Source organism: Hyla sarda, chromosome 5, assembly GCF_029499605.1.
Source record: "Hyla sarda isolate aHylSar1 chromosome 5, aHylSar1.hap1, whole genome shotgun sequence".
NCBI lineage: Eukaryota > Metazoa > Chordata > Amphibia > Anura > Hylidae > Hyla > Hyla sarda.
This window is the reverse complement of record NC_079193.1, coordinates 371,856,561-371,869,438: the sequence shown is the minus strand read 5'-3', so window position 1 is coordinate 371,869,438 and position 12,878 is coordinate 371,856,561. Positions and strand designations below refer to the sequence as shown.

At 44.1% G+C, this 12,878-nt stretch overlaps 1 protein-coding gene across 1 annotated transcript; it reads left to right on the top strand.

Annotated features, from left to right (window-relative positions):
• Positions 1-7,766: 7,766 nt before the first annotated feature.
• Positions 7,767-11,903, top strand: LOC130272783 (leucine-rich repeat protein lrrA-like). The gene has a single exon (XM_056518650.1). The coding sequence runs from the start codon at positions 7,832-7,834 to the stop codon at positions 8,612-8,614; it is 783 nt and encodes a 260-aa protein (XP_056374625.1). The 5' UTR covers positions 7,767-7,831; the 3' UTR covers positions 8,615-11,903.
• Positions 11,904-12,878: the final 975 nt, after the last annotated feature.

The following is a 12,878-nucleotide window of genomic DNA, read 5'->3' as shown; positions in this document are numbered from 1 at the left end:
CGTATGTCATTCATTTCAATGAGCCGACCGGAGTGAAACGTTCGGTCCGGTCGGCTCATTTTTGCGCCGTATGCGCTTTTACAACCGGACCTAAAACCGTGGTCAACCACGGTTTTAGGTCCGGTTGTAAAAGCGCATACGGCGCAAAAATGAGCCGACCGGACCGAACGTTTCACTCCGGTCGGCTCATTGAAATGAATGACATACGGGAGCGCATACGGTTACATACGGGAGCGCGAGGTTTTAGCTCCCTCCTGCCGTATGCGCTCCCATATGGGACAAAACGTAGTGTGGACCCAGACATCACCACCTAGTAACTCAAAAACATCTTGTTTGTAGAATCTGAAGAGGCCGTTTCCAGAAATGGTCAGTTTATATTTCAAGAAATGTTAAAAATTGATTTTTAGAGTCTTTAGTTTCTTTTGTTTGACTTCCATGTAAGTGGTGTTTGTAAAGGATCGCCTTTAACATGCAGCCAAGATATCTTTAAGGCGGTTGTTGCTGTTAATTAAGGCGGATTAATCAAATATTTATCACCCCCCCTGCGGCGCCGCGCCGCGCGACTGATGCCAGTGTTTTGCCTTTTTTTGATCAAGTCGGCCATTGATAATAATGAAACTTGTTACAGCAGCGACTACATGTATTATTGAGGCTGAGATGACACAATAGGTTTAGGCTGTGATCACAGCTGAACTCCGGATTAAATATTTATCCCCTCAGAAGGATTTTCGTCTATTGAACGGCAGTAGATTCGGCTCTGGTTGTTATTTATTTAATTTTTTAACAGGGAACATTTTCAATTTTATTACAACCTTAACTTGTAGCAAAACAATATTCCCGGCACTCACCAAAGTTGCTTAAAGGGGTTAATCACCATAAGGTACTTACCTGCCAGACAGTAATAGACATGCTCAGGAAAGATCCATGTTTGTCTTGGGGCTATGAGTCCACCATAACGCTGCTGCTTTCTTTTGTGAAATGGCTATTTTCTGTTGGAGTTCCCTCCCTCCAACTACAAGTCACAGAATCCCTTGTTTGTAAGAATGAGGTCACTTTTCTCCCTCCTACACATCAGCCACCCCACCCATTGAAGCATACCTGAGTTCCCTTCCATGCTGTGCTGTGGTTGAAACTACAATTCCCTGCAGCCTTGTGGAGAATGATCTCCCTCCCACCCAGCAGTCACTCAATCCATTGAAGCACAGACAGACTCCCTTTGAACACCTGACTATCGATGTAATGTCTCAGGCCACACTGCAACAATGGAAAAGCTACAAACAGTCATTTTGTATGCTGTTAAAAAAATGAACATTGGGGCAAAGATCACATAAGAAAAATTGTGAGACCATTCATCACACACAGGTACAGACACTATCTTATAAACTACACTAACTTTACAGCTCCTGTAGCATAATCAAATAAAAAAAATCCTGGAATACCCTGCCATTCACCAAAGTTGCTTAAAGGCTACTCCGGTGGAAAAAAATTTTTTTAACATATCAACTGGTGCCAGAAAGTTAAACAAATTTGTAAATTACTTGTATTTAAAAATCTTAATCCTTCCAGTACTTATCAGCTGCTGTATGCTCCACAGGAAGTTCTTTTCTTTAAAAAAAAAATTCTGTCTGACAACAGTGCTCTCTGCTGACACCTCTGTCCATTTTAGGAACTGTCCAGAGTAGGAGCAAATCCCCATAGCAAACCTCTCCTGCTCTGGATAGTTTCTGAGACAGACTGAGGTGTCAGTAGAGAGCACTGTGGTTTAAATAGAAATTTAAAAAGAAGAGAACTTCCTGTGGAGCATATAGCAGCTGATAAGTACTAGAAGGATTAAGATTTTTAACCCCTCAAGGACCAGGCCAATTTCCACTGTAGGACCAGAGTGTTTTTTGCACATCTGACCACTGTCACTTTAAGCATTAATAACTCTGGGATGCTTTTACCTTTCATTCTGATTCCGAGATGGTTTTTTCGTGACATATTCTTCTTTATGTTAGTGGTAAAATGTTGTCGATACTTGCATCGTTTCATGGTGAAAAATTCAAAAATTTGATGAAAAAATTGAAAATGTAGCATTTTTCTAACTTTGAAGCTCTCTACTTGTAAGGAAAATGAATATTCCAAATACATTGTATCTTGATTCACATATACAATATGTCTACTTTATATTTGCATCATAAAGTTGACATGTTTTTACTTTTGGAAGACACCAGAGGGCTTCAAAGTATAGAAAAGTATAGCATATTTTCAAATTTTTCACAAAATTTTCAAAAGCGGAATTTTTCAGGGACCAGTTCAGATTTGAAGCGGATTTGAAGGGTCTTCTTATTAGAAATACCCCACAAATGACCCCATTATAAAAACTGCACCCCCAAAGTATTCAAAATGACATTCAGTAAGTGTGTTAACCCTTTAGGTGTTTCACAGGAATAGCAGCAAAGTGAAGGAGAAAATTCAAAATCTTAAATGTTTACACTCGCATGTTCTTGTAAACCCAGTTTTTGAATTTTTACAAGGGGTAAAAGGAGAGAAATCTTCCTAAAATTTGCAACCCAATTTCTCTCGAGTAAGGAAATATCTCATATGTGTATGTCAAGTGTTCGGCGGGCGCAATAAAGGGCTCAGAAAGGAAGGCGCGACAGTGGGATTTTGGAGAGTGAGTTTTTCTGAAATGGTTTTTGGGGGGCATGTCCCATTTAGGAAGCCCCTATGATGTCAGGACAGCAAAAAAAAACCCACATGGCATACTATTTTGGAAACTACACCACTCAAGGAACATAACAAGGAGTCCACTGAGCCTTAACACCCCACAGGTGTTTGACGACTTTTTGTTAAAGTTGGATGTGTTAATGAAATTTTTCTTTCTCACTAAAATGCTGGTTTTCCCCGAAATTTTACATTTTTACAAGGGGTAATAGGAGAAAATGCCCCCCAAAATTTGTAACCCCATCTATTCTGAGTATGAAAATACCCCATGTGTGGGCGTCAAGTGCACTGCGGGCGCACTACAATGCTCAGAAGAGAAGGAGTCACATTTGGCTTTTGGAAAGCACATTTTGCTGAAATGGATTTTGGGGGGAATGTCCCATTTAGGAAGCCCCTATGGTGCCAGAACAGCAACAAAAACCCACATGGCCTACTATTTTGGAAACTACACCCCTCAAGGAACGTAACAAGGGGTCCACTGAGCCTTAACACCCCACAGATGTTTGACGACTTTCGTTAAAGTTGGATGTGTAAAAGATATTTTATTTTTACACAAAAATGCTAGTTTTCTACCAAATGTTAAATTTTACATGGGGTAATAGAAGAAAATGCCCCCCAAAATTTGTAACCCCATCTCTTCTGAGTATGAAAATACCCCATGTGTGGCGTCAAGTGCACTGCGGGCGCACTACAATGCTCAGAAGAGAAGGAGTCGCATTTGGCTTTTGGAAAGCACATTTTGCTGAAATGGATTTGGGGGGGCATGTCCCATTTAGGAAGCCTCTATGGTGCCAGAACAGGAGAAAAAAAACCACATGGCCTACTATTTTGGAAACAACACCCCTCAAGGAACGTAACAAGGGGTCCGCTGAGCCTTAACACTCCACAGGTGTTTGACGACTTTTCATTAAACTTTGATGTGTAAATGATTTTTTTTTTCACTAAAATGCTGGTTTCCCACCAAATTTTAAATTTTTACAAGGGGTAATGGGAGAAAATGCCCCCCAAAATTTGTAACCCCATCTCTTCTGAGTATGAAAATACCCCATATGTGGACATCAAGTGCACTTTGGGTGCACTACAATGCTCAGAAGAGAAGAAGTCACATTTACAAATTTTGCTGAAATGGGGGAGGGGGGAGGGGGGGGCAGGTCACATTTAGGAGGCCCCTATGGTGCCAGGACAGCAAAAAAAAAAAACACATGGCATACTATTTCGGAAACTACATCCCTCAAGGAACATAACAAGGGGTACAGGGAGTCTTAACACCCCACAGGTGTTTTATAAATATTCATGAAGTGGGATGTGAAAATGAAAAACTTGAATTTTTTACACTAAAATGCTGGGATTACCCCAAATTTTTCATTTTCACAAGTATTCAGAGAGATCAACTCCCCCCATATACCGATTGTAGTCCAGAATACAATCGGGCTTGAGGACCGGTGTTGTGGTACCTCGCACAGGGACAGGTGAGCTGCCGTTACCATGAATAGTGGTCAGCATAAGGACATCCCTCTTATCCTTAAACCTGACCGGCAAAAGGTTTTCATGGGTAAGGGCACGGGACTCACCCTTGGGCATAGGTGTCTGCAGAAAATTTAGAGGGAGGCCTCTCTGGTTTTTCCTCACGGTCCCACAAGCGGACGTGGATCTGGCGGCAAGGGGTGTGAACAGAGGGATGCTGGTATAAAAGTTGTCCACGTACACGTGGTAACCCTTATCCAGCAATGGGTGCACAAGATCCCAAACGATTTTTCCGCTAACACCCAGAGTGGGGGAACAATCTGGGGGTTCAATACGGGAATCTCGTGCCTCGTACACTCTAAACTTGAGAGTGTACCCGGAGGTACTCTCACAAAGTTTATAGAGCTTCACGCCATACTGTGCCCACTTCGAGGGAATATACTGGCGGAAGATGAGTCTCTCCTTAAAACTGACATCGACCGAGAGCTCCCTGAGGGGTACGTAGGCCTCCAAAAATTTGGCCCCAAAGTGATCAATGACCGGCCTCTCTTTGTAAAGACGGTCATAGGTGGGATCACTTCGGGGTGGACATGCCTGATTATCTGCATAATGGAGGCATTTCCGAATGGCCTTGAACCGCCTCCGTGCCATGACCATACTGTAAAGCGGGGTCTGGTAGAAGATGTCCCCGCTCCAGTACTGCCTGACACTTGGTTTTTTGACCAGGCCCATATGCAGCAAGAGGCCCCAAAATGTCCTCATTTCTGCTGCATCAATGGCGCGCCATTCATTGGGCCTGGCCAAAACAGAATCTGGGTGGTGGGCGATGAACTGCCTGGCGTACAGATTTGTCTGCTCCACCATGTGATTGACCAAACTGTCACTGAAAAAATAACTGAAATAGGCAATTTCAGTGAATCCAGAATTGTCAATCCGGATTCTGGAGTCGCCAACAAACTCCGGAACCCGTGGCTGATAACCCTCTGGGGGTCTCCAGACAGGTTCACAGGTTCACCCAGCCACTGGGCCACTTTCGTGGGGGGGGTGCGGCCTCGACTGGTGGCTTCTCTGCTACCGTACAGGTGACTCATCATCAGTACTAGATGATGAGGAGGATGATGAAGAACACAGGAATGTAGGATCTTCATCGTCCTCATTGACAGAGAAAAGCGTATGCCTCCACTGCCGAAAATGCCTGGCGAGCCATCACCTTTTTTCTACGGTGGTGGGGTGGTGGCGAGCTGGGGGGTTGGTGGCGGGGGTGGTGGGTGTGTGTGTGTGTGTGGGGGGGGTGAGTACGTAGTGTGTGTGATTGGTGTAACTGTATGGGGAAAAAAAAAAGCGTTGCGGCCCAAAAAAAAAATGGTATGCCAAATGAAGCACCCTGACCCCCTAATAGGGCCCGGGTCACACAAAAAAAATTGTGGCGGACCCTTTAGGTCCTATTAGGGGGTCAGGGGGGGAAAAAATTGTAACTTTTTTTTACTGTACTTTACTGGTTAACCCTACCTGTCCCTGGGGCTGTACTCTCTCCCTGCTCTGAGGGGGGTCTTCCTCTGTGAGGGGCTCCGATCTTCACAGACGGGGGGTCCCTGGCTCCTTCTCGCAGCTCTGTCCGGTAAATGAACTCAGGGGGCAAGCAGAGCAGCGAGAAGGGTCCGTTAACCCCTCCCCTGCCGGCTGCTATTGGCCGGACGATCATCCGGCCAATAGCAGCGATCCTGGGGGGGGGGGGGGTGATGAAATCGCCACCTCCCCATAGATACAGAGGGTGATAGGGGGTGTATCACACGTGACCCGCATCACCGGAAGAGCCGAAAATCGCAAGTGTGAATTCACTTGCGATTTTTGGCGATCGCCTACATGGGGGGGGGGGGGTCTGATGACCCCCCTGGGCATTGGCGCGGGGTGCCTGCTGATCGATATCAGCAGTCACCCGGGGCCGGTCCCCGCCCGGCGCGTGGCAGGGACCGAAATTCCCCACGGGCGTACAGTTACGCCCTTGGTCCTTATGTACCAGAGAGCAAAGGCATACCTGTATGCCCTTGGTCCTTAAGGGGTTAAATAGAATCAATTTACAAATCTGTTTAACGTACTGGCAAAAGTTGATTTAAAAAAATAGTTTTTCACCGGAGTAATCCTTTATTCAGTAAATAGGGTTTATTCATGCTTCTCAAATCAGGTACAGATATAGATACTGGACGGGTTTCGGCATATCTGCCTTCCTCAGCTGTCTATACAGAGCCAAAGGCTCTGTATAGACAGCTGAGGAAGGCAGATATGCCGAAACCCGTCCTGTATCTATGTCTGTACCTGCTGTAAGAAGCATGAATAAACCCCCTTGACTGATTAAGCAACTTTGGTGAGTGCCGGAAATATTGTTTTGCTAGGTGTTGGATTTCCACCACCACAGATGTGTCGGCCAACTGGTTTCTAGGACCTTGACTGGCGGCCATTAGCAAAAACTAATTTAAGTTTAAGTTCCTTAAAGGGGTACTTCGGTGGAAAACATTTTTTTTAAATCAACTGGTACCAGAAAGTTAAACAGATTTGTAAATGACTTCTATTAAAAAATCTTTACCCTTCCAGTACTTTTTAACAGCTGTATGCTACAGAGGAAATTCTTTTCTTTTTGAATTTCTTTTTTGTCTTGTCTACAGGTCTCTCTGCTGACACCTGATGCCCGTATCAGGAACTGCAGGAGAAAATCTACATTGCAAACCTATGCTGCTCTGGACAGTTCCTGACACAGACAGAGGTGTTGCCCTGACGTCTGATTCTCCCCGTAACATCTCAGCCTCCCCGTCTTTCTGTCACCTGACCGCGATGTCACAGACCTGATCCCTTGGAACTGGTGAGCTTCTCCGCAATTTATTTTTTCTTATGTGTGTAGATATTTGCCTGTTTTTTCTCGGCGTGAAGCACCACCCGTATTGATCTATGGACTTTCAGTGTTCAGCTAACAGCACACATTGGTTTAATATTACACATGTATGGAAGGAATTATAACAGTGCCGGATTTTCTCTGTTTTTCTTTTGTGGAGTGGCATGATTTACAAATCTATTAAACTTTCTGGAACCAGTTAATAAAAAAATGTTTTCCATCGGAGTACCCCTTTAAACGCAATTGTTTCCAAAAAGTGTGCAACTTCTAGCATGCCCAGACAACCTTTGGGAGCTTTATTTCTTAATACCTTCTTTGTGAACAGTTCCCAACCAGTTCTTGAGAATACAATTCGGACAAAAACAGCCTTTCCTTCTTCTCGGTTCCTTGTAAAACCCCAGACACTCCCAGTATCAATAGCGGGCCTAAAGACTTATACATGTTTATAGAGGATTTAGCGATTACTCATTCAGCCTACGGACAACAACTTTTATGTCTTACATAACACATAAACCTATGAGTAAACACAAAGTAAAGCAAACACACCAAACAACTATTCTCTCGAGCTATCTAGGTCAAGACGGAGAAATAATGGGTTCCTTAGCAACCAACACCAATGAAGGATGAATATTCAAAGTGGACCATTAAACTAACCCTAGCAATTCATTTACAATGTAACACAACATTTTGTTCTTCATATCACTCCTTAAAGAGCGCGAGACTCATTGGTTCTTCTAGTTGAAGAAGAGAAGGTTTCTTTTCCTTTTTTGGTGTGTGATGGATACAATGTGGTCTACGCCAACCATCTTGACTTACAAGAAGGGATGGAAGACCTTAGTGGAAAACAGCTTGAGTGGAAGAGTCCACAAGAAAATTAAGGTGGAAGGCAAGGAGCTGTCATGTCCACCATTGGACATATTTAGCCTTGAAGATATGCACATACTTAAGATGAGCCCAGAGAGGGAAAGTTGTCTTTCTTATCGGATGAACTTTGTTCCCATGCAAATCGGAGGTATGAGAAATTTGAGAGTCCTTCTCCTTGACACCAATCACCTTGAAGAAGTTCCACCAGAAATTGGTTCTTTGAGATACCTCCAAAGACTCACCCTCAGTAATAACTCCTTGAGATTTCTTCCTACAGAACTGGCCAAGCTTCAAAACCTGCACAGTGTCCATCTTGCCAACAACCAATTTGTCACCTTTCCCATCGTTCTATGCCAACTTCTTAATCTGAACTTTCTTGACCTGAGTGACAACGGAATTGAGATGATCCCTCCAAGCATCCAACAGCTGAGAAGACTCAACACCTTTCTTCTGATGCTAAACTTCCTAACGTCTCTCCCCGAGGAATTCTGCTCCTTGACAAAATTGTCTTGTCTCTGGTTGGGAAACAACAAGCTGCAAGAACTTCCTAAGACATTTGGGAACCTGGTCATGCTGGACTGGGGACACGACTACTGCTCCTGTAACATAGAGGGCAACCCTCTCCGTCATCCTCCGGTGGAAGTGTGTAACAGAGGACCCAAGGAGATCCAGGAATATCTTGATTCATGTAAATAGTCACATTTTCCAAAATTGGAAGTTCTCGAGAGATGGCAAAAACTATCTGGCTGGTTTGAATTTTGCCAATTTTAGGTCCATGTTTTTCGTAATGTTTTCAAAAAATATGTTTGGAATATTGGTAGATCAAGGAACTCAAGATGAGGTAAACTGGCCGGTCATGTGATTTCTGTCAATCTCGAGCCTGAACATAATAGAAATACTGAATGGCTCCAAATATTGTTTTACTTGTCTTTCAATGTTATGTATAGTAACTATTGCTAGTCTAGTCAGGAATGGTTGGGTTAAGTAAGTGTAATAACTGATCATGGCTTCTTCAGTCCTATTATATCATGGGATTGGGTATTGTGGGGACTATACAAAAAGAAGGTTGCAGCAGCACTCTTGGCCAAAAAATGGAGGCTCTTAGTACACTTTTTGATCAAAATGTGTCCCCCATCAACCACGCGGTGGTGGCCACACCCTAGGGTCCCATCTAAAGTGAGGCCACCTCCGCGTGGTAAATGGGGGACATGTTTTTATCAAAAAGAGCCTTCATTTTTTTCGACCTAGAGTGCTGCTACAATCTTCTCTTTGTATTTGCCACCGCAGCGTGCACCCGTGCATTAGATAGTTGCGCTGGCTATTTTTCTGTGTTTTTTTATTGTAGTACGGAGATAGTAGAATCATATTGTATAAGCCACTGAAACAGAATTTTTGAAAACTCTCTCACCTCTAGTGATGATATTGTGGAAATGTATAATACTTTATCATGTTTCCAAAAATATGTGCATCATATAAGGTGAGATGCACTACAACTATGTAAGGACTAAACAGTACAGAACAGATAACTAATATTATTACTACTACTGATATTATGTCTACATTTGCCACTACTACTACTATTATTCCTACTTATACCAGGGGTGAATTTAGACCCTCTGCTGCCTGAGGCGAACTATAGAATGGTGCACTTTTATATATACATGGGTTAAACTAAAAACACACATACGTGTGTTATATATAAGTGATATACTGGACAATATACAGAAAAAATATAGAGGTAGATACCATCTGTACACAGGATCTGTATACCATGTAAGTGTTTATATACAGGACCATATAGAGGTAGATACCAGCTCTACATAGGATCTGTATACCATGTAAGTGATTTTATTCAGGACCAGATAGAGGTCGATACCAGCTGTACACAGGATCTGTATACCATATAAGTGATTACATACAGGACTATATAGAGGTAGATACCATCTGTACACAGGGTCTGTTTACCATGTAAGGAATTATATACAGGACCATATAGAGGTAGATACCAGCTCTCCACAGGATCTGTATACCATGTAAGTGATTATATGCAGGACCAGATGGAGGTACATATCAGCTGTACACAGGATCGGTATGCCCTTTTAAAGGTTATACACAGGACCAGATAGAGGTAGATGCCAGCTGTACACAGGATCTGTATACCATATAAGTGATTAAAGTTACATTTAGGGACTCACAGGTGACGTCTTTTCTGTTCACACTTTCCTTTTCTTCTTCATCTGGTTTACACCACCATATTTGACTTCTCCCAGTAATTACTTGTTTCTTTAGCATCTGCAGGACAAATATATTAGACTCAATCTCCCCATTTTAAGGCCACCAAACCTTTATAATGCCCCCCTATGGTGTCCCATATAGTAAAAGTAGGTAGGTTAATAGGTCCCTCAAGAAGTTGGTATATCCACCACAATAGGCAGGTAATTCTCCCATTAGGTAGGTATGTCTAACAGTAGTTGGATAGTTCACTTATTAGGTAGTCCTGCCCATAGGCAAGTAGGTAGCTAGTTTACCCTAATAGATAAATACATCCTTAGGTAGGTAGGTAGATCCAGCCATCCCACCAGTAGGTAGATAGGTAGCCATGTAGATAGGATGATAGGCAGGTAGGTAGGTATCTTGGTAAGTCATCAGGTAGGTAATAAGGTAGCTAGCTTGGTAGCCAGCTTTATCAATCACCAGGTAGGTAGCTAGGTAGATATTTAGGTCACCAGGTAGGTTGCTAGGTATGTAGGTAGGTAACTAGGTAGTCTACAAGAAGGGTAGCCGGGTAGGTAGTTAAATCGGTAGCCAGGTTTGACATTGAGTAACCTGGTAGGCAGTCAGCTAGGTAACAAGATAGTTGGGTAGCCAGCTAGGTAGGTAGGTAGCAAGGTAGATCTCTAGGTAGGTTGCCAGGTAGTCAGCTAGGTAAGTAGCCTGGTAGGCAGCTAGCCTGGTAGGTATGTAGTTAGGTAGCCAGCTAAGTTGGTAGCCAGGTAGGTAGGAGGCCAGCTAGCTAGCAAGGTAGATAGGCAGCCAACTGGGTAGGCAGCTATGTAGGTTGCCAGGTAGGCAGCTAGGTAGGTATGTAGACAAGTAGTTTTGAGGTCACCATCTAGGCATCTAGGCAGATATGTAGGTCATTCGCTAGGTAGGTTTAGAAGGTAGCCAGGTGGGTAGCTATCCAGCCCCCCCCCCCCCCCCATTTCCCACTTAGGTGGGTATGTCAGCAGGGAAAGGAACCCTCCCCTTAGAAGCCGGATTTGTCCACCCATTGTGCCAGAATGAAATAATAAGCAAACTCATACTCATCGGCAGTCCAATGCAGTGATCTCCTGTACAGCCAGGCTGTGTCCTTCCTCCTTCACAGTGCAGGCACCGATGAGTGGCATCATTGCACCTGCACTGTGTCTGGGCCGACTTCCCACACTGAAAGCGACACTCGCTTGCCTGGGGATCGGGGCAAATGTCCTGGTTTCCAGCATTCGAACCCCCTGAGATCAGAGACTTATAAGTTTTATTCCCCGAATAATCCCCTTAACTGATGTACAGTGACCATACTGGCAAGCAAGCATTGGTATCATATCATAACGTTCCAATAATGTCCTCCACAATGCCCTCAAAAGTAATGACTACAGTGCCCTCCAGAGCACAAGCCACATGTCCCCTAATGCTTAAGTGTACATCTAAAGTTAGGCTTCTGCCTGATCTTCACATTGGGGTGCAGAGACGCAACCGTGAGTCAACCGTTAGATGTCCGGTGAGTTCCGTGCATGCGAGTCCTAAAAATTAGCAAATAGCTCGTGCACAGAACTTACTGGGTGACATATGGTTGCTTTGGCACATGGTAGCCCTAAGAGAGCAATTCTGCAGGTCATGTTTGGAGGCATTGGGGAAAATAAAGAGGTATTCCGCTGCTAGACATCTTATCCCCTATCCAAAGGATAGGGGATAAGATGTCTGTTCGCGGGGGTCCCGCTGCTAGGACCCCGTGATCTCTGTGCAGCACCTGGCGTTTGTTTAGTACGCTGGGTGTGGGTGGTGGGGTCGTGACATCATGACCACGCCCCTTGTGACATCACACCACGCCCCCAATGCTAGTCTATGGGAGGGGGCGTGGCGACTGCCACGCCCCCTCCCATAGACTGGCATTGAGGGGGCGTAGCATGATGTCACGACCCCACCGCCCGCTCAAAGCTTTCAGAACAGAATGTTTGAACGCTGGGTCAGTGGAGTACCCCTTTAAGTAATAAAGAAGCTGTGTCCTAGGCAGCTGCCTCTACTGCCTCACCCCCTCATCCTGCAGCACATATTCACTAAACTGCACTGTTTTTGTACAATAATCGTACTTGTCATTTCTGTCCTATTTTTGGCTGATTCTGAACAGCTTGCTCCGCTTCTATTCTCCCATAAATTAGCGAGCGGTGAAAATGTCAGCGGCGCCTTGTTAAGAAACCTGTTAATGGGATTTATTCCTCTCCTGACCGAAAATCAGGACCCGTCTGCGACAGAAGATTACACACTAAACTTTGGAAATGATAATTAGCCTAGGGTTTTTTTTCCGCCTTTTTAATAGGTTCTTTATGTTGTTCTAGAACATTTGCATAATCCGCGTAGAGAGTAGAATTCGCAATCCCGCAGAGTGGACACAATGCGGAAAAATCACGAAAAATAAATGACAGCTTTTATGTGCTGACGGAAGATAATAGATTTGTATTGTAGGAGGAACATGATGTGTGGAACGGCTGCGTCTGGAGAGTTCCTACTTACATTGTCCCATAAGGTAGGACTTTCCAGCAGTCCTCATATGGCAGCATTGCTCACCCCCAATTCTATGCATTATCTTTTCCACTGCACTATCTTATGGGTAGAAGAATAAAATGCCAGGACGTCAGTGAAGACTGGCATTTATACTGACAGGGTATATGGAAAAATGGTCATTTTTGCCCGTATCATGCTCACT

What these genes read in the sequence shown, in the direction of transcription:
- LOC130272783 (XM_056518650.1), top strand. Translation starts at nt 7,832, where the DNA reads ATGGATACAATGTGGTCTACGCCAACCATCTTGACTTACAAGAAGGGA.